Source organism: Nymphalis io, chromosome 27, assembly GCF_905147045.1.
Source record: "Nymphalis io chromosome 27, ilAglIoxx1.1, whole genome shotgun sequence".
Classification (NCBI taxonomy): Eukaryota; Metazoa; Arthropoda; class Insecta; order Lepidoptera; family Nymphalidae; genus Nymphalis; species Nymphalis io.
In genome coordinates, this window is record NC_065914.1 from 8224143 (window position 1) to 8247403 (window position 23261).

A 23261-nucleotide genomic window follows, 5' to 3' on the forward strand; every position below is an offset into this window, starting at 1 on the left:
TTAGCATTTTGAAACAATGGCATTCATTACACCGACTCGTTCGTACGTGAACGCACTTATAAATTCGTGCCATATATGACACCGGTAGCGAAACGTGAAGTCAATGAGTAATAAGATATATCAGAGGAAGTGTGAGTTTGGACTGCCCGTGATCCGTGACAAGTTATGTATGACGCCTTGGATCAAGAATATTATGGAGAGTGATTTTGCGTTTAGCACTTCTCATCAGTGGTACGTGTGGCAACTCAAGTCCACCGGGCAGGTATTATCAAATGGGATATGACGCCATTTATAAAAGATTAAGACTACAAAACGATTTCAGGTACAGCCAGCAAGTGACAGACAGCTTTGTACAACATTAGCATCTGTGTCATCATGCAGTTGAGCAGTAGTCGAGCAAACGAAGAAATCATAGCTATAAACTATGAATTGGGACTCGAGATCTTTATTATTACGAATATCTGAGCGCCGGCTCGCAATGTTCGCACCGGAATGCAAACAATGCAAGGCATTGTTGATAGCCAGAAGGTTATTTAGTGAACGGATGACAGCTTTATCTACATTGGCTCTTCAGGTAAAACGTAACAAAATATAATTATCATTAGATTAAATGTTAATTAAACTTCGTTATCGAGTTATTTTTGTGTTAATCTGCAATTTAAACTAAAACAATTTAAAAGCGAAAACGAACACACGTCTTGCTTTGTCGCAAATTTACAATTTGACAATTATTCTAAGCTCTATACGGCTTCTCTTAAAAGTCCAATAAAACCCAAGGATTATAATATTCATTAGATGCTCTACAAACGTCGCTGCTCCCCTCCTCCTCGTGTCGGTCGGGTCGTAGCGAGATGTTATATGATCATAACTTTTCTCAATCAACCGGTAGATCTTGAGATAAGCAAACAATCATTCCAACAAACATTAGCTCTATATAATAGTAACGAACATACGCAATAACAATATATGGGTCCGAGGCAGTCGCACGTAACGTTAGTACATAGGCTCCCATTGCCGGTGCATTAGGGTCCGTTCACACAGACCGGCTCGGAGAGGAGAGCAGATTTTTATCACGTTGGAAACAGTGTTTTGAGTGATTGTAGTAAAGTTTATTTTTGCATTTGCACCTTTTTTGTCATTAAAAATGCCTGAACGCGCTTCGTGTGAAGTAATAAAAGGAGCCGACCGGCTCCGCTTGCGTGCTCTTTCTCGCTCGCACCCGCTTTCAGATCTCTTCCAGCCGGTCGATGTGAAATAGTTGGCGGCTCCGCTCCGGCCAATTCCAAGCGTATACGACCCGGTCTGTGTGAAAAGAAAAAAGCAGGCCGATGCTCTCCGAGCCGGTCTGTGTGAACGGACCCTTACTGTTCTCAACTGTCCGAGTCAAAAGGCGAGCTCGAAGAAGAAGTGAGATCGACAGATAGAAATAGATAGAATAGAAAGTAGCATTTCTACAGACATTGGGAAACATATATAATCGATTGTCTTAGCGGTATTTATTTACTAGCTAATAGCCGCGACTTCGTCTGCGTGGCTATGTATAAGTAACGACCGCATACCATCCATATTATTCTACTACTGTAAAATTATTCAGGTGACTTCCGGTAGCCATTATCATTAAATATAGTTTAGTGTTCACTGCAATTTTACAAAGAAATAAAGAAAGCCGCTTCCTGATATTTGCATTACATTTTGCGTGACGTGAGCGCGAGCACGAAGCGACGGATTTATTTGTTACAACGAAATGATACAGACTATTTGTGACTGAGGAATAAATTATTTTGACATACAGTTATGTTTCAGTTTGAAAGGTGAGCTAGCCAGTGTAACTTCAGACAAAAGGACACACATCTTACTTCCCAAGGTCGGCGTGGTCATTGGTGGCGAATTTGCTAATCTGCCAAATTATTTTAAGCAATAAAAAAACAATCATCGCTAACGCAGCAATCTCTTTGAAGCATCCGGTGGGCGGAAGAGCAAGTGGAATTGTTGGAAGGCACTTTACACATACATTTTAAGGATTTTATTTCAGGTAGAATTAATTAATTGTATGTATCGTATTATACAATAATAAAATATAACTGTAATAACTGATGTCTTATAAACCGGAGAGATAACACGCGGGCACATGATTATCTTAATACGTATCTTGTTAAATCTAACTGCACTTTTGAAATATTATTTTGCCTCGCGGTCGGTGTATTTGATCCAAAATGGTCAACCGTAACCGAAGAGCCCAGGCGAGTACCACTGAGTTGTCTCGAGCTTATCTCGTGCTAAGCAGTAAAGGAAAATGTCGTTCTGCTATGTGTATCCCACTAAACAGAATTGGAATTACAAGAGGTGAGACGTTTGCCTTGCAGTGGGACATTTACTGGTATTCACAATTGGCAGTGCAACTTGAATACTTAACATCTTTTTAAATAGATTTTAATAATAAACAATAACCATAGGTTTAACTATAATATAATATAGCCGAGATGGCCCAGTGGTAAGAACGCGTGAATCTTAACCGATGATCGTGGGTTCAAACCCGGGCAAGCACCACTGAATTTTCATGTGCTTAATTTGTGTTTATAATTCATCTCGTGCTTAACGGTGAAGGAAAACATCGTGAGGAAACCTGCATGTGTCTAATTTCATTGAAATTCTGCCACATGTGTATTCTACCAACCCGCATTTGAGCAGCGTGGTGGAATAAGCTCCAAACCTTTTCCTCAAAAGGGAGAGGAGGCCTTAGCCCATCAGTGGGACATTAACAGGCTGTTACTGTTAACTATAAATTTAGTTCAGGGGTTATTTGATTAAATGCCGACAGCTGCTTTCTAGTTTCGAATGTCAATAAGGAGATGTAAGTATAGGTATAATGAAAGAGCCGCTGAATAACGTCTACTAATGAGGCCGAAAGTGTTAACAGCAATCACTTGTTTATTAAACCCAAAATACTATCGGAGACGACTCTTATCGTTATTTGTATAATTCTCGTGTTCGCTTAATGAGGTAATGTACTAAATTCTGATAGTAATCTATAAGTACTTTTAAATTGTAATTTTTTAAAATCTGATTATATATAAAGCTGTACTCGATTTAGAATTCAGAATCATTATAAAGGGTTAGATAACATTTTGTAGAACAAAATGATATTTTTAGTGATAAATATTTAGAGACGAGATTGTAGAGTAGGTATGATAATTTGTGTATTTTTTTTTTATCCTGGGACATTTTTCACACACGGCCATCTGATCCCAAATTAAGGTTGTACAGAGCTTGTGCTATTGAAACTAGACAACTGATATACTACATATACTATTTTTCTTTTGTAAATACATACTTATATACATAATTTAACCGTTTCTGGTTTACAGATCTGCGATATGTCTTCCGAACTAGTAGGAGAGTTTTTAATCATATGACAGATATTGTTGATTTGTGTTAAAAAGAAATCAGATCGGAAGACCACTTCCGACTATCAAATTATTTGTCGTGAAGTTTTTATCATTGAAAAGAACTTAAAAGTGAGTGCAGCCCGAACATACCAAAACAAAGGGCGGACTTATCTAAGCATTACAATTGGGGCCAATTAGTGTAGCGGCCGACTGCAAGCGATTAACAGTAATAACTAGGTTCCGTTACACATGCGTAATCACTGTTTGAGCCCTTCAGACAACAAGAGATACGACTATTGTAGGGATAAAGGCACATTTTTCTACAGAATATATTTCGGAGTGTGCCCAGGAACTATTTAATTTAGTTCCTCCGTCACCTTTAACCATAGAACTGCGAGGCATCGTAAAGATCTGCACCCTTAGTTCATGTATCTAAGAAACGTACGAAACGATTTGCTTCCTCGTTTCTGATACGCACCGCTAAAATCTGAATACCCTCCCGACCTCCGTTTTCCCCACCACCTACAATATGGGGTGGTATACCTTCAAATCTAGAGTGAATAGGCATCTTTCCATCAGGTGTGATAACAGTTAAGCGCTTTTTAAAATTAAGTTATTTTTGAATTGGCAAATTACAAGATTCTTGAACCTTATAATACGTCTCTCAAAGTTTAGATTCCTCAGAAAAGTTTTTGGCAAGATACTCATTAGTTGCTCTTTTGAACATATTAATTTTCAAAAGCACATGTTTAGTGGAACAGCTTTGAGATCAGCTGCAAGATTTGACCCACTCACACAAACAGGTGAAGTTATAAAAAAAGCTTGGAGCAATTAAATGCAGCATTTTTATGGCCATCAATTTTTTTTTATATAGAATAGGAAGGCAGACGAGCATCTGGGTCACCTGATGGTAAGTGGTCACCAACGCTCATAGACATTGGCATTGTAAGAAATGTTAATCATCGCTTACATCACCATGCACCACCAACCTTGGGTATTAAGATGTTATGTCCCTTGTGCCTGTAATTACACTGGCTCACTCACCTTTCAAACCGGAACACAACAATACCGAGTACTGCTGTTTTGCGGTAGAATATCTGATGAGTGGTAACTACCCAGACGAGCTTGCACAAAGGTCTACCACCAGTAAAATATACATAGTAAGCAATTTACTATTACAAGACGGGAGGAAAAGTGATTAAAATAATTGTTATATTATCTATTAAGTGCGAGACCGATGTTTAAGTCAATAAACTTATCAAGTACATTGACATTCAGATATCTCTAAATTGCTTAAGACATCAGTTTTATTTGGTGATTGTAATAAAAATTGTGCTACGATGCATTCCTGTGATATAGTTGAAAGTTACTTAATTACAAGGCACTGATGAAAGAATACACATTTTATTTAACTACAATATTAAACAGTTTAATATTAGATGTGTTAATGGCACTATCGATAACATTTTATCTTGTTCAGTTTAATGACCCACAATTACGAATGAGGAAAGCAACACTGCATCCTCCAGATGGAAACGCATCTTCACAAAATGAATGTTGGAAACTTTTATCTTGTCAAAATGTTTTAGTAAGGATAAAATATGTAATTGACTTAAGTTGTGAACAAAACTTATTGCAATGTTATGTGTGCTTAGGAAGGTTGGCTTATTATGGTTATATTCTCCTGGTCAATTTTGGCCCCAGCAGCCATTCTCATGGGAGACTAGCTGTGAAGGTCATAGTAATAGTGCACAAGAGTGTGTACAAGTGTGTGCACGGGCAAGTTCATTCTGTCGTTTTCTAATTTTATAAATTAATAGCTTTACTTGCTTCCCGGAGCACGGAGTGTAGGCACTATCAATTACCAGACTGTAAAAAATCCAATAACTTCTTTATTAGCTACTAAATACTATGCAAACATTTACACACAAGCACTTCTTTAATTATTTCTCAGTTTATATGTAATAAATTTTTATGCAAAAGTAATAATTATTATCGATAGCTTAGAGGTGGAAGTTGACAGCTACAGCACAGTCTTTTTACATGAAAATAAGTAATAAATGGTAATAGCTTCTAAATAAATATATCGTTATTGTTGCATAGAATAATAAAACCTACCAGTGAGACATTCATATTTTAAGAAGAAATACAGACACAGATGTATATGAGCATTAGTAATTAAGTGTCAGGGCCGTAACTTTTTAATTGTTTTGTATGCAGTCTTTTATTATAAGTTTAAATTATAATTATAATCACATAAAGACAATTTATTTGCTCTGACTGCAATGTTTTATCGTATATTCTGTCATAGATTGCAATAATTAATAATAAATGTATTATATTCGGTACCTTTTTTTTAATTCTGACAATTAAATTAACGGTCAAATTAATTAGACCAACATAGTTTCCTTTTTAATGAATCCTTGGCCCAGTAAAACTCTTGTTTAGCATATTTATGTTTATTGAGCTTAAAAAAATTGAATGAATCAGTAAATTTTTTTAAGTGTACCTCGGTGATACATAAAAAAGAGAAAACATGGTTTTGTTTTATTGGTTATTAATACATTATTAGTATTGGTTTTTGTAAGTGACTAGCATTGAACAAATAATTTGTAATATTACTTCCTTACTGGAAATAAATTGTTTTATAAATAACAGGGGTATCATTTTTTGTTGCACATTTAATAAGAAACACCTTTTAATAACAATTTTACATAATATATGTACTATAAATATCAAAATATTTTTTAAATCCCTTATTTATGAAGAAGACAGTTCATTTATTTTTATTTTTTCACTTCTACGAATATCGTATTTTTATATGGGCGTAATGTTTTATATGTTAGCAACGAATTTATAAATAATATGTACTGCTTAGAACTTTAACTAGAAGTTTATTTTTACACCTACCTTCTTTGCAGGGGGTAATTTTAACCACGCCTATGCGGAAAATCCATTACACATTCACAAAACACATTTTTTATTTAATAACAAGCACTATGAAATCACTTTCTTAATTTCGATATTCGTAAAATATTTCGGAGCAAAAATGTTAATGTAAAAAATATTTATCAGTTCTTGGTAATTACAGAAAGGTACAATAACGCGAAAACGAAGAAAAGGTGTTGCACTTTTAAAAAACAGGACGTGAAAAGCAAAACAAGATGTATTTAACGATTCACGCACCGATAATTCAGTTTTAGCCAACCAAGTACGTAAATCGGGCTATATACAGTTAGTTAGGCATGTCTTTAAATCATATAATCACTTTAACTCACTGACAACACGACATTGTGCGTCGAAAAGAATTATTGACATTAATTTGTTGTTATTGACGATCAAGGAAGAGGTCTGAGAATTGAGACACACTCGCGAGTCAACAACCGTTTGACAGCAGCTTTGGATCTTGGGTCACGGACGCGACGCCATAATGGTTAATTATTGCCATTGCTATTTATTATTTCTCCCCATTTTATTTTTAAAATATTGGTTAATAAAAGAATTGTAACTTCGATAAATTATGAAATTTTATGTAATATTTAATTACAAAATTATTTTCATAAAAATAGTTAAATAGGATTCACTATCGACAATGATGATATATATACCTTTACTTTGCTAATGAAGTGCTTTATAAGAAATTTCATAGATGTCGTTGTTTGGGATTGTAATACTTCACGCAAAAAAAACAAGATGGCATGCTTAATTTGAAATGTACATATTTCAAATTAAAACAAAATATTTTTTAGTTTTTTGAAATAAATAAAAAATATAAATTAAATTTTGATTTTAATGCATTACTTGATTTTAATGGCTTAATTTTTTTATTGTATTAGGTAGGCAGACCAGTATGTGAGCCATCTGATGAATAATGATAAGTGGTCATCGCCGCTTATAGACATTGTACCTAATATTAACCATCCCTTACATCGCCAATGCGCCACCAACCTTGGGATACCTTGGGACTTGGGATAATCTCTTGTGCCTAATATAAGTAATTCTGACTCACTCACCCTTCAAACCTGAACACAACAATACCAAGTATTGGTGCTTGGCGGTACAATATAATATCATGATATGATAAGTGTGTGGAGCTTGCATTACCCATCAAGTAAATTTTGTTATAAATTTTTTTTTATTATTTGTCATAAAGTTGTTACTTACGAATTCTTATGATAATAGACCGTCTTTTAAAAAATAGTTTTGGGTATATGACAGTAGGCAGTGGTTGGTATTGAATTTGGATTGTCGCGATTGTTGTGGTATTTATAAGTGTAACAATAATATCATTATTATTTTAGTTATTTATATTATTCTAATGCTAATTAAGTATTTACTTATATCAATTTGAATTAACCTTGTAGTAAAAGTGCAAAAAGTTTTATTAAAAATATAACAGTCCGTGTATAACAGTCCGTGACGATCAATTTACGACGTCAATGTTCTAGGAGTTGCATTGCGTTGCATTTCGAGATTTTCAGCGATTGACTTTTAAATTACCTATCAACACTAATATCAATATGTCTCAATTGTAATGTATAATTGTAATGTCGATACCAAAATATTTTCATATTGTAATCATAATCGATCGTATCCATGAACAATCCAAAATCCGCTCCCGATGTCGGGAGCATCACGAAAGTCACGAACAACGAATTAAGTGGCGTCGCAAATGACGAGCTTACCGTTTCCTACTTGTCACGGTTCGCTCATCGACTCGAGCGGATGTGGGCTAGGTGTCGTAGAAAAGTAGAGTCCAATGTTTCCTGATACAAACCGCATATCGAAGATTCTCGATTCTTTCGTAATTCAGTCAATCATAATTGCACTGGCAAAAACCCTATAATAAACATATGATATCTGTTGTAAAAATAAAACAAATTTATAACCTTTTAAAATATTATTAATCAAAAAAATATATTTTTTATATAATATATTTAATAAGACAATACAAAGACTTTTATAATTTTAAACAGTTATTATTTTGGTACATGAGACTAGAAAGTGATTTAATGATTAAAAATAATTACAAAAACGTACATACTACATATAATTCAGTAAACTAAATTTATTAAATAAAAATAACATCATAAATTATAAGGAACGGTCACAAGGAATCGACAGTTGACTAAGATCAGCACACCTGGCGGCCATTGAGTGTAAAGTGGTCTTATAATAATAATATTGATTGCTACAATAATAATAATATTAATAAATTACGAATTTACTTTATAATATAATTAAAATAAGTCAACTGACAAATATGGGAAAATATTTCATACATCGAGCGTCGTCCAAACGAGTTGCTCTTTTTTTCATGTTAATTAATGTAAAATCCTTATTTTCTTATGAGAGGCTTGATATTATAGGTAGTAAGCATTTAAATGAATATTTCCATAAAATGTACTTAAGTATATAATTTTTAAACATTTTGTTTAATATTCAAGGTCATCAAAAGATTCCTATAAAAAATTTCAAGCAAAAATGTTCATCTCAATGAATTTCCAAAGCCATCAGTTTTGAATATTTCGTATCCTGCTCTACTCCAGGAAATCTGAAGCCCTCTTTAGCCAGGTCCTCGTATGAAATTTGGTAGAGATCTTGGAAACCAGCTTTCTTGGCGACAGCTTGGGATGCGACGGCGGTAAACACGGTCGCTGTTACTTTTACGCCGATCGCCTTGCAGAGAGGAATCCTGAATGAAAATGAAATAATTTTCATACATAAAATTTCAATACTCATAATAAAAAAAAAAAAAAAACATCATGTACTTTTAGCTGGCCATTTGGAATATATCGTAATGTGTGTTAAATATTTTTAATACTCATGTACATGTTTACCAAGGAAGGAAGTCAGTCAAGCAAGTCTTGTGATTCGATTTTATCAAAATATTATCATGCTGATTAAGTTTAAAATTATTTAAACTTAATTAAAAAAAAATCTAAATAAGAAATAATATTTTTGATATAAATAATTTATTTATTTATTTTCAAAAAATAATTTTAGAAAAAGACAAATAGTATTTTACATATAAATTTAAACTCAAAATGTATTTTTATTTGTTTTATCAAGTCTTTGGCGTTGTTTACAATCTACTTTAACAATTTTCTTTTGTGGCAACACATTTCTTTTTATATGGTATATGGGTACCGCGTAACCGAAGTCTAATTCATTATAATAAAGGTGTTTATTTCGATCAGCCGGATTAGGGTAATATGCTGCGTGTAAAACTCCATCGACTTCGTAAACTTTAACATCGATCGTATGTTGAAACAGCGCACCACTAAATAACATTCGCTCTATAATCTCACAACTCGAATGGCCTATGTTATTACCCCATAAGTTGAAAAAGCGTAAATAAAACGATTTTTTTATCGTGTGTAATAAGTTAATAATACCATCATCTGTAAGTTTGTTATTGGCCACATCAAGGGCACGAATTTTCGAAAATGGCAACCCGAAACTTAAGGCAATCGCTCCAGTGTCGTTTATCCCATTACCGGCGATGTTTAGTAAGATTAATTGCGGATTTTCCATCAAGTATCGCCCCAGTAACTCGGCACCGTAATCACCAATTTGGTTGTAGCCTAGATCTAAATAGACTAAGGTATTATTCCGTCGTAAGCCTCTAACGAAGTATTCCATATCGTGTCCAATCAATTGATTCTTTTGTAAATGTAACTCGATTATGGTTGAATTTCTTTCTAGTAAGTATTCGATATGATATGCCAGCCATTTAGTTTCGTATGAATATCGTTTGAACAGAGGTACGATTCGGCTTAAATCGATGACTTTCACCGTCTCGTTCCCGTTATAGTCTTTCCTTAGTGCTGTGATTATATGAGCTAAGCTCGTTAACGATATATTCGTTTCGCCTACATCACAATATTCAACACTAACATTATTTTTAAGGAAGTCAGCAAAATATTCGCCACCTCTCAAACCAAAATCATTTCCATTCAACCTTAAACATTTCAATTTAAAAAATGTTGCATATTTAGCCAAATTCAAAATAGACGTTTCGGTTAATTCATTATTCATTATATTTAGGCTGGTAACACTCGATCGACCTTTGATTAGAAGTCTTTTTATTAGCTTAAGGAATCCTATGTCTGTAATGTCGTTGTAGCTCAAGTCTAACTCGACAATTAATTTAGGAGAAGTCTTTACATGCCGGCAGATAGCTTGAATGTCTGCGTCGGTTATTCGGTGTTTGTATCTGTCGTAAATATCATTCCCCCTAAGAACTAAATAATGAGTTCCGTCCGAGTTTCTTTCAGTGAACAATTCAAACCGTATTGTGTTTATTTCGTATCGCTTTAAAGTTTTCGGTTCTCCCGTTATTTGACGTAATAACTTTATTGTATTGCAAATACATCTTTTGCGTTTTTTCATTTTATATTTATTTTATCTATGTAGAATACGGATATAAAAATAATATTCGTAAACATGAGTATAACTGACAGATGACAACAAAATTGTCAAATACTATACAATATTCAAGATTTATAGTTACATATTACAACCAAAAAGTATACAATATTTTTTTTTGTTTTTTTTTTTAATTTTCCGTTGGCAAAACACATTTACACGTTTCACCGCCCCGATACTGAAGGTGCCGGAATACCCACTAAAATACCAGCGGTACCCTCACCGTCTCTCGGGGGGCGGCACAGGATCGCTTGCGTGTACTATCTACCGTAAGAATATATATATATATATATATATATATATATAATAAAACTAGCTTGTTACGAAAAGTACAGATAAAATATTAGAGGTATTACTGAGTTTCTTGCCGATTCTTATCGATGGAATCTACATTCCGTACCAGTGGTAGCTTTATCTTTGATTCAATACTGTAACAAGACGTTTCGAAATTGCCTTTAAAAGCCTACTTGAATAAAGGATTTTATATGAGTAGAGGTCTCTACCTCTACTCATATAAATACTCATACTCTACAGAACAAAATTGGTTTTAAAATGATGGCGATAATATAAACGCAGTGGTGCTTATCGAATCGAAAAAGTCATTGAAATCGCTGTGACGAATCTTAAATAAAATAATTAAAAAAAAGTTAATAACAAACTTCTTTAAATCAGATGATGAGTTAACGAACTTTGTTTTTGAAACAATATAATCAGTTTTGATTACATTACTATCACAATCTAATAATAACATAAAAAACGAGTTAGTTAAAATTTTGTTTCTAAATTCAAATACAAAATGAATATATACTAAACATTTAATATAAATAAGTACGCATTCGTTAAAATATAATAATTCAATAAGCCGTGCTCGCCGAGGACGCGTTGGAATGCTCTGTATTCCGGCTGAAGATATTTCTAATTTTCTCGCCAATGGAATTCTATTAAAGGGGAAATAGATTTCCAATACGCTCAACAATTAGGACACGATATTTCTTAAGTATTTTATAGGAGTTATATATCTATAATTTAGCCATAACAGTCCGCCAAACATCAATATTCTGTATTGCTATGCTTGATACGCATTTGTTAACGACGCATCTATAGTGTTACAAGTGATTTATAGATACTTCTTGGAATGCTTAAATGTTTGACGGCAGAAATGTTTATGAGTGGATGGTACCATCCAGGCGGGCAGGCTCAAAGCCCTACCACCGGGTAAAACGTATTACTTATTTTCCGGAACCTTGCAATTCTAAATTCATCCACTTTAGAACTTCCGAATAATTTTTTACAAGTTTGTCGTATGTTATCCAATACTAACTGTAGTAAAAACTGTTTACAGTAACAGCCTGTTAATGTCCCACTGCTGGGCTAAGGCCTCCTCTCCCTTTTTGAGGAGAAGGTTTGGAGCTTATTCCACCACGCTGCTCCAATGCGGGTTGGTAGAATACACATGTGGCATAATTTCAATGAAATTAGACACATGCAGGTTTCCTCACGATGTTTTCCTTCACCGTCAAGCACGAGATGAATTATAAACACAAATTAAGCACATGAAAATTCAGTGGTGCTTGCCCGGGTTTGAACCCACGATCATCAGTTAAGATTCACGCGTTCTAACCACTAGGCCATCTCGGCATAAAAACTGTTTAATAAATAATAAAAAAATCCTCAAATAAAATTTAGAAATTTTTCAAATAGAAAAGATCCGGTATTTGACATAACTCACCTTCAACTGTTGTTGTGTGTTTAAGTCAAAGGACAGAGTCCTGCCACATTAAGCTCTTATGTTTAAGTACCTTGCCAGTAATATTTCTTTGCCGATACCGCATCCCCTCCACTTAGGATCGACCACCAGCCCGTATGCTGTCAAGTACTGCTCTACACCGAACCTAGTGAAGATGTCCACACTACGGCTCACTAAGTCCACCGCACCGAAGAGCTTCGCCCATATCTTATCAGCCGTCTATTTGAAAACATGATGAGTTTTAGGTTAGGTTTGGTTTGTTGGAGAACGGATTTGAGCTTAGATGATGGAGTAGAAATGTGAATAGAATACGTTATGTGGATGTCACTCACAGGTTCTGAAAACAAGTCATCACATGTTTAATTCACAATTCATTTAAGCAGACTACTCATTTGAGTTTCTTACCTTAAATACTTCATCCTTGTCACTCTTCGAAGCGACAGTGAGCACGTTGACTCCAATGATCTCCGTCGCGTCGTCTTTATCTTCCACGCAGACAACCGAGACCCTGTCCTTGATCGTGTCTCGCCAAAGCTTCTCCAGTTCAGCTAACGCTGCCGGATACTTTTGGATCTCTTCAAGCAATTTATAAAATAACGGTGAGGTGAACATGTAGTGAAGAGGAAGTTCTTGGCAACTGTGATGTCTTTCTGATGATAATTGTTATTAAGCAAGAAAACTTCGTAGTGTTGAGTTCCGACTTATACGGTAAGTGCGCCAGAATAATTACCGGTATAAGTTAACCACTTACCGTCTACTTGTGTACCATCTACGAATTTATCAGCCGGTTCATTTACTTAGTTTGTTTTTTAATTTATTTTAGTTAAAATTTGGCTAATAAATGCTGTACATGGATGTCCATCCTGTGCTGCGTATACATCTATACCTACGGTGCATACTGCTAACTAACGGACGAAGCTCTAATGACCAGTAATGGCGATATGACCATTCAAAATGGGGTGTAGGGTATTTTAGCCCGATCGACTTTCCCGAGATCAGCCTGGATGAGGTCGAATTTTCTCTCAAGCGGTTTAAAAATGTAAAAGCACCAGGTAAGGACGTATCATGATTGAGCTTCTGAAAGCGGGAGCAACTCCTGTACTGAAGGAGTAAATAAATAACTATTTAGTGCTGTCCTCTCCGCTGAAGGAACTTCGCTTGCATGAAACAGAAGCGTTGTTGTTCTGTTTTTCAAGAAGATGACAAAACCCTTTCACGAACCGCCTTTCGAACATGCCGGGTTCCGAAGTGGGTATGCCACAATGGAACACATATACATTAACACAGTACGGTAGATTATATAGACGAATGCAGAGTATAATCGGCCCGTCTGCTTGCGTGAACTGCAAGAAAGCCTATGTGGTAAGATGTGGTCTATGTGGACTATGTGAAATTGTCAGGACCTAAGTGTGTAAGCGTCGCCGGGGCTAGAAAGTCTCTGTACCCCGAGAACTCCCGAGAATTTGGAGCCGTCGGGGCGACACGGTAGTATGCGCAAGCGATTCTGTGACGTCCCTTCATGAGATAGAGTGGACACCGCTAGTTTTGGTTTAGTATAGTCCCACATAACCCCCCCCCCCTCATGTGGGGGAAACGCGTAATGAGTTTTTGCAGCGAAAAAAAAGGAAAGCGGAAGATCGAAAAGAAAGATGGAAGAAGCCTCTTTCCAGCAGTGGACTGACACTTACTGATTGTGATACCGTACATTTTTTCAATTAACCGACTAAATACATATCTCTAGAAGACAACTCATGTAGCACTTATAATATAAATAATAAAACGTACTTCTAAACTTTTCCTCTTTTGATAATGATAATTGTATACCTATATACTTGCACGGTGGCTCGTCCGCTGTGAAATACTTGACTAGGAGCTGGACAGCTGGCTCTAACTGCTCATTCGTAAGATCCTGGATTCTAAGTTTGGTGCCTCTGGCGGTGAAACGGTGCCACACCGTTGGTAGCGGAATGTTGGAGGGGCGCGTGTAGACCATCTAAAACAGGCAGATTATTACCGATGGGAAGGAGTTGGCCGAAGCTTACCTTCAGTTTTGGATATAATCTTATAAAAGTAAAATATTTAATCAACGCAGAAGAATGAATTGATACTCTTTGATGCTATAAATCAACTGCAGGCATAAACCTAACTTTGTGGTTTTGTCAATTAGTGGTCGTAAGATAGTGAACAATTTTCCACTCAGAGTTAGTAAGGTATAGAAATGATCCTGATTCATTTATCCAGGTTTATCTTGAGCAATGAAGCTGTACCCGTGTATGTTTTGTGTAGCAACTATTGTTGTTGTGACATTAAATAAGTTCACGAATGAAAATTAATAGAAGATATTTCGTGACGGCATTTTGGTTTTAAAATATTTATGTTAGTTATAAAAAAAACTTTAAGGATTTTACATCACAACAATTACCTGTTATTCGTTTACAGTAAATAAAATTGAGGACATAATAAAAGCAAATGTTAATTCGTATTGCTTATAAACCTTCTCGATGTTTAAATAGTAATAGAATATTCACCTTCCTTGACCCTCTTTGTGGGGGAGGTTCCGCAACCCCCTCATAAATATAAATGACGATCTGTTTGTTTACTTCGTTTCTGTGTTTGTTTATATAAAATCAGTGTATACCTACTTAAATATTCACTAAATACCGTACGAATGATTATTTTGGACACAAACAATTAATTGTCTATAAATTATATTAAAAAATAAAAGGGCAACATGAACCAGAAGAAACACCGACATGAATCATCAACAAACAATGGATACAATTAAATATTAAAATACAGAAAAAATGATTTAAATGTTATTTAGTTTACACAGTAACACTGACAGCCTGTTAATGTCCCACTGTATCCCACTACGGCCTCCTTTCCCTTTTGAGAAGAAGGCTTGGAACTTATTCCACCTCGCTGCTCCAATGCGATTTGGCAGAATACACATGTGGCAGAATTTCAATGAAATTAGACACTTGCAGGTTTCCTCGCGATGTTTTCCTTCACCGTCAAGCACGAGATGAATTATAAACACAAATTAAGCACATGAAAACTCAGTGGTGCCTGTCCAGGTTTGAACCCACGAACATCGGTTAAGATTCACGCGTTCTAACCACTAAGCCATCTCGGCTTAGTTTTTTAGTTTACACACACATAGTTTTAAAAAGAAAGTTATTTTATAGTATCTATTCTAGTATCGATTTCTATCCACAAGTAGGAAAATTGAAAAAGGCTGTGCCGTTATTTACAACGTCCTTTTTTATTTTTTATTATAATTAAAACATTAATGTTATGGCTTAAGTATTTGTTTTTGGAGTATTAATAAAAATGTCGTAATTATGAAATTAAAAATTTGTTTAAGTACATTGCAGGGCATTTTAATGTGTATCCGCTTCTTATTTACATTTTCTGAAGTTGATAATAAAATGAAACCATAATACGACTCGCTATAAAATTCGCAAGTAAATTACTACAAGTGTAGCGATAATTTAAGCTTACCGTTAAGTTGGTTCGATGTGAGTGTGATTAAATTTGACCCGTCGAGGTGGCTCCAGCCCCGAGACTGAACGATCTTAAGGGATGCTGCGAGCGTTTGGCACACTGGGAGATACACTAGGAGATCTTATTTAATTACAGTTACGGCGTTGTTATGAATTATTTGATTTTATATAAACATTTGTTTTACTTACTTTTCTTAAAAATGGGTTAAAAAAAGTATTTATGGTTGTTATAATTATATGATTATAGAATATAAATATAAATACCTTCTCACTATCACGTACATAACAGACCCCTGAAGTTAGGTCTGTTTGTTTTTTTTTGCCTCATGAATCAAATTCTCTGGTGGTAGAGTTTTGTGCAAGCTCGTCTGGGTAGGTATCACCCACTCATCAGATATTCTACCGCAAAACAGCAGTATTTGGTTGGTATTGTTGTGTGAAGATCGAATATGCGATATTTGTGAGATATTTAATTTATTATATTCGTTATATTTATGATGGGAAACTCATTGTACCTTCAACCTATAATAACCGCGCCATGAGATAATCTAAACCACTAAATCGGAATTTAAGTGCCATTTCATCTCGACGATATTGTGTCGTGATGTCGTGAAGCTATCGTGTCGCTTTAAATAGTTACTTGACAGTTTTTTTAATTATATTTACAAACATACAGGATTATACAAAAAAATATATATATGACGTCGAGAATAAGGTTGTTTCGTGTTTTATATACAAAGTCACGATATATTTTATCATATTTTACTTTGGTTGATAACTTGTAGCCATTTTGTAGCTAGTGTACATATTTTTTTTTTTTTTATATATGTCCGGGATGGCAAATGACTCTACTCCACCTGATGGTAAGTAAAGGTAAGGTAAGGTAAGTGGTAGTAGAGTCCAAACGCGACGACGGCCAGTACAGACGGGAAAAACGTTCTGCACTAGCCGCCTTCGCCTTGCCGGCCCGCAAGATGCCTCTTCACGCCTCGTTTGAAGGAACCCGGGTTGTAAGAGGAGGGGAACACGTGAGCTGGTAAGGAATTCCATTTTTTGGAAGTGCGACAAAGAAAGGAGTTGCCAAATTTCTTAGTTCGCGATGGAATTGATGTCACAGTTAGGCGGTGACATCGAGAACCAGCTCGCGTGGACTTAAGAAGGAAAGGGGAAGCAGGAAGCAGGAATTCAAGCAGGAACAATCAAATTGCTGTAGAAATTTTAGAACTTCTGATAAAAAAACTGCAAAAATTCATATGTGTTACAATAAAAAAAAGGTAAACAATAATATAAACAGTGATAAATTCAATTCTTCTCTTTTCTGGCGTGTATCTATGCTAACTGAGCGCTAAATATTCTGCCAATGTCACGTATAAAAGAAATTACACGCAATATGAGATCGGTTTCAAATTTTGAAGATTAATGATGAGTAGAAACTGTATTATACAACAGTAGATATCTAGAACAATATTATAATTAAATGAAATAATTAATTGAACTAATCTATAAATAAAATAAAAACTTATTATAATTTATAATTTTAATTTATTTCTTACAATAAATTTAATATATTTCTTTGTTGAAACTATGTACAGACATTTTATAATATACATTACAAATTTATAGCAAAAACACGCCGTCCAAAAGATTGTCCTGTGGCATTTTAACCAAGACGCTGGCACTATTGCCTCTCTGCACCGCTAGACTCAGCCTTTGGGCTAAATAAGCGCCAGCTCTTGGGTCATCAGATGTTTGAACCAGTTTCTTAGAAAGATCTTTTATGATTTTTGTTTGTACAGGACGACCATGGACCTAATGTTTCAAAACCCATAAATAAAATTAAATATTTAATAAATTGTGAGAAAACTAATTTCAATCGAAATTTCACGTTTACAGGACGTTGAATGTCAGAGGAAAGATATTCATATAGAGAAACTTAGAACAATTAAAAAATATACGGTCAATTGAACCTTTATGTAAGCCGCATTCACAAATAGAGAAAGTTAATTGTATCAACCTATTATATCTACATAATAGCGATTTTTCAGGAGAGCACATTAAGTAAAAAATAGTTACCATTTCGACATTTATGTGTAAGAATTTACCCAGTAAAACAATCCTTCACATTTACTTTTAACATTTTATTCTCTTCTACACGTATCTTGTTACATAATTTATTTCCAATTAATATTCAACAATTTTATTTGCAATTCTTCCAATCACCCTGGCAACCATCGAACGAGTAAATTTTTCCGTGCTTTGTTTCTTTTTTATATATCGCATAGTTTTTTTTGCTCAATAATTTCCAACCAGTGTTAATTTATTTAAAAATATTACCATTATATTCTAAAAATCTCAAAATATTAATTAAAAATCAGTAGAACCTTACATATGTATCAATTAACTTGAAATTTTCCATGATGATTTAAAATAATATTTTTTATTTATTGTATAGCGGGTTTTATCGCTATTTCTTTGTTTTTTTTAAATAATGTAGATGTATTTTTTTTACTTTGTAAAAGCCTCAACGTAAAAGAAGACATCTGTCTGATGTCCGTTTATTCGTTGTAATCAAAATAGAGCTCATTCTAATTAAAATATTTAATAAATTAAGGCAACAACCTCCAGAACTATTTTTTATGGATATCTAAAGAAATCTAAGCGACATTAAAACAGTATTTAACAGTTTTAGACTAAAATTTTGTAGATGTCTTCATTTATTTTACATAACATTTCACATAGCTTTATCTACGTCTCTCAGTTAAACTCATTTAATTTCCTAAACCACACAAATGTTTTGTTTTAATAATAATGCATATCCAATAATACTGTTTTATTTATTATTTATTCATAATAATTATATATTTTTGTTTATGGACAAATAAATTCAAAACTATTTTAAAGTAAATTATACTCTAGATTAACTATCAAAGAAAATCATTTTTTTATTAATTAATATAAATAAAGTATAATGCTAACATACAGAGAAAAAAATTAATATCACTTTCCTAAAAATATCTCAAGTCACCCTTAAAATCATACAGAATATCAGGCTATTTTTACTAACTCAGTTTAGTGTTTTATTGGAAACGAGCTGTGCCCGCGGTTCCATCAGTGTATATCTTAAAGAAATCACTAAAAGCAGACTTATAGTATTTCAGTAATAACAACATTTTTAGTTTCACTTTCGTGGGATATTAGTATATATTGGTTTACGCCGCATCCAGATCTGGATAGGGCAACATACAATTGGCCATAAGAAAAACTGAATTCCCTTAAATCTATTTCGACATATTTTAATGTCTGTCTCTGTGCTTTATTTATTATGTCTGCAAACGATTTCTTCATAAGAAATTGTATCCTTTTAAAACTGAAAGGTAAATATGTATTTAAAAATAAGTACTTATGATTAACTAACTATTAAAAAACGAGTAATTATAAATTTAACAAAACAATAAGAAGAAAATCTACGTAAATAATGGATTATTTTAGAACTAATTTTATTACCATAAAAAAAGGTTATAGTAAGTCATTTTTAAATGATACACATATGATATCGTGGACGCTTTTTTATCTTTTAAGAAAAACAATTCTGGCATACGTGATTGTTGCTTAACTTTAACCGTTTAGGCAGCGCACGCAACGGTAGCTCTCAAAAAGAATACATTTTCCCCGTTTCTTCAACATTTTTTATTGATGCTTAGCTCCTATTGGTTGTATAGTTGTAGCTTGATGTTAAATCTAATAATACCCTTTCATAAAGGGGCTATTCAACACTAACATAATTTTCAATTTGAACCGCTATTTTTTGAGATTAACGCGTTCAACTAAACAAACTCTTTGGCTTTATAATATTAGTAAAGATTAGTTACCGAGTATAAAATTAAAAAAAATGTTATAACTCAACAATTATTATCGCTTTCAAACAAAAGAGATCAAAACGTTAACGATGAGGTGCGAATAAACCAAGTTATTATTTAAATTCTGCGTCGTCAACTGTTGTTGAGTCTCCAACGCTGTTTGATATTTTTGTAAAAATCATGGTATCTTGATAGAAAATAATATATATATAACCGCGTATCCGCAAGAGTGTGATAAGTGACTGATGTCTTTGTTTGCGGTTCAATCATCTGTAGATACTCCGAAGTAAAGGCGGACATATCATCCATTTGCGACGACAATGTGATATTTAATAAAAAATGGATTTTTGGTTTTATAGAAATTCGGAATCTATTATCGGTAAAAACGTGATATTTTTTGCTCTAAAAATGACGGAGCTATGAGAGAAAGAGTCTCAAATATCACAGTGTAGCACTATATCATTCAGCGTTCTGGTTGACTTTAAGAAAGTGACAGTTCAGTTGTTACCAGTTAGTGCTAGTGTGAAGTGCTTGCGGTTTTCGTGAACAGCTTGATATTCGAAGTTATCACGTTTATTTTTTTTTATCCTTTTTTTTCTTTTCTACAATGTAATGTATCATTTAATCACACAGTTTATTTTAGTACACAGTGTTTTTGTAAAATATGATAAAAAAAAAATGATGTGGTTGGTCCTGAATATCACATTTTTCTAGTAAAAATACTAAATTACATTGTGACAACTTGAATAGTAACATTGAAGATGATAGAGCGTTTGCTCTCAAGCGAAATGTGATTTGGGTTATTTGTTGATGTGCTGTTATTCCGGAATACTTTCCAATTAGGTTATTAATTTATGTATTTACACTTATAACTTTATATGTGCTAAACAATAACTTTTTATTAGTATTTTATTTGCAGATGGGGTCGAGATCAAAACTAATGGCACAGTTAGCAAAAAGAAACCGATATTCCAAATTCCGAGCGTTTTGTCCAGCAGAAAATAGATTCTACTCTAATGGAGCGGACATCGGAATCACGTTAGAACTAAAAATTGTGGTCGTGGTTCAAAGCTCAGCACCGTGTCCTTTTTTAATTTATAATAAAGATTACATATTTTTTTAAATGTCAAATATATGTAATGTTTGTAAGTTGAATGTACTAATTGCACAAAAAAGAATTAACTGCATTAAATGCCAGACCAAGTACCACTTCCATTGTATCGTTCAGCCTGGGACCAAGTCACCCGTTGTACGAGGACAGTGGGTTTGTGCAATCTGTAAGAATAAGTAAAGTAGGGGACTTTACTGGAAAGTAGCATCGCTAATACGACTAAAAATGCTGAAGAAACTGTTGCTTCTAACAGTGATTGGCTGTCAGAAATAAGGAACGAAGTGCTGGAAATTATCATTTAAACTGTTAGTGTTGAATTGCAAAAAAATCGTGAGGAATTGAGCGGTTTACAAAACATACAATCATCTATAGAATATTTATCGGGTTTTTCGACACAGTAAAACAAGAGTTGCAAGAAGTGAAGAAGGAAGTTCAATCATTGAAGAAAGCCAATAGTGAACTCAGAGAAATCGTAAACAGTCATGCAAATACAATCAATATATTAGATAAAGAGGTAAGAGCAAGCAATATTGAATTGCATTGTATTCCAGAGCATACGAGCGAAAACTTACTCAAAACTGTAGAACAAATTGGAAGAGTAATAAGCTCCAATATACCTTAAGGGAGTGTAAAAGCTCTCCACGCCTTCGTGATAATTTTAATAAAGCTAATAAAGACGACAAGTTAAGTACAGCACATCTCGGAGTAGCTGGAGAGAAGAAGCCAGTGTACATTTCAGAGCATTTATCTTCTACAGCTAAACAAAAACAGTAGCGTTTTGTCTGGTCGCTTTACGCACCATATTCCTACGAAAAACAATATCCAGTGACGCTATATTGGTGAAATCTAAGGACCACTTGTTTACTTTGACATAAAAGCTTTATTATATATATATTTGTTTGTATTATTATTGTTATTACTATTTTTTGTATGTACATTGTTTTTAATTTTCAAATTATTTTTACATTTATTTTATTGTGAGATAGTAATTACTGTTTAATAGTTAATAATTTGACCGTTTACCTCGTTCTGCTTAGTTCATATTTTGATGTAATAGTTTTCACAAAGACGTGGCTTAGCGACGGAATATCAGATAATGAGCTATTCGATGATCGGTATTACGTATTTCATCGAAATCGTGAAACAAGTAATTCTAAAAAAACTGGATGGTGGAGGAGTTTTGATAGCGATCTCAAAAATTTATAAATGTTACAGGATTAATTTATGGGAAACGAACTGTAAAGACATTTGGGTTAATATAATTTTAGATTAAAAAACTATTTCACCGTACCGTAACAGCCTGTGAATGTCCCACTGCTGGGCTAAAGGCCTCCTCTCCTCTTTTTGAGGAGAAGGTTTGGAGCTTATTCCACCACGCTGCTCCAATGCGGGTTGGTAGAATTCACATGTGGCAGAACTTCAGTGAAATTAGACACATGCAGGTTTCCTCACGATGTTTTCCTTCACCGTAAAGCACGAGATGAATTATAATCACAAATTAAGCACATGAAAATTCAGTGGTGCTTGCCCGGGTTTGAACCCACGATCATCGCTTAAGATTCACGCGTTCTTACCACAGGGCCATCTCGGCTTTTTTTTTACTGTGTTATGTTATGTTATTTTATTTCACTATGTGTAATATATATATCATCACCGCTTAAATACGATACTCTTGAACGTTTTACGCGGAATGTTGAACGAATAATAATTAACGAGCAATTACCAACTATGGTAGTTGGGGATTTTAATATTCCTTCAATAAAATGACAGCGTGAAGATCATAACATTATTAAAATGATTCAACGCAATATATATTTTTTTTATATTTTCGGGAGGACAAATAACTCTACACCACCTGATGGTGAGTGGTAGTAGAGCCCAAACGCGACGACGGCCAGTACAATCGGGAAGAATGTTCTGCACTAGCCGCCCCCGCCTTGCCGGCCCACGAGATGCCTCTTCACACCTCGTTTGAAGTTTGAACACCCGGGTTGTAAGAGGAGGGGAACACGTGAGCTGGTAAGGAATTCCATTTTATGGAAGTGCGACAATGAAAGGAGTTGCCAAATTACTTTGTGCGCGATGGAATTGATGTCACAGTTAGGCGGTGACATCGAGAACCAGCTCGCGTGGACTTAAGAAGGAAGGGGGAAGCAGGAATTAGAGAGAATAATTCCTCAGAGCACTCGCCGTGATACAGTCGATAGAAAGCGCTCAGTGCTG

The 23261-nt window shown here is 34.3% G+C and overlaps 4 protein-coding genes across 4 annotated transcripts in view; 1 reads left to right on the top strand and 3 right to left on the bottom strand.

The window, feature by feature from the left end:
- Positions 1-6771, bottom strand: part of LOC126778780 (GTPase-activating protein CdGAPr) — a 65717-nt gene extending 58946 nt beyond the window's left edge. The window contains exon 1 of the mRNA XM_050502423.1: positions 6297-6771. The gene's annotated coding sequence lies outside the window, so the exon portion shown is untranslated. The remainder of the gene's footprint in view (positions 1-6296) is intronic.
- The window catches only part of LOC126778940 (enhancer of rudimentary homolog), a 238256-nt gene extending 215733 nt beyond the window's left edge, over positions 1-22523 (top strand). The window contains exon 4 of the transcript XR_007670250.1: positions 22481-22523. The gene's annotated coding sequence lies outside the window, so the exon portion shown is untranslated. The remainder of the gene's footprint in view (positions 1-22480) is intronic.
- Positions 8880-16126, bottom strand: LOC126778759 (uncharacterized). The gene is made up of 5 exons (XM_050502378.1): positions 16069-16126; positions 14389-14557; positions 12970-13139; positions 12617-12783; positions 8880-9081 (listed from the first exon to the last, which is right to left on the bottom strand). The coding sequence occupies exons 2-5, from the start codon at positions 14555-14557 to the stop codon at positions 8880-8882; spliced, it is 708 nt and encodes a 235-aa protein (XP_050358335.1). The 5' UTR covers positions 16069-16126.
- On the bottom strand, positions 9429-10796 carry LOC126778877 (leucine-rich repeat-containing protein 34-like). Its single transcript, XM_050502612.1, has one exon. The coding sequence runs from the start codon at positions 10779-10781 to the stop codon at positions 9429-9431; it is 1353 nt and encodes a 450-aa protein (XP_050358569.1). The 5' UTR covers positions 10782-10796.
- Positions 22524-23261: the final 738 nt, after the last annotated feature.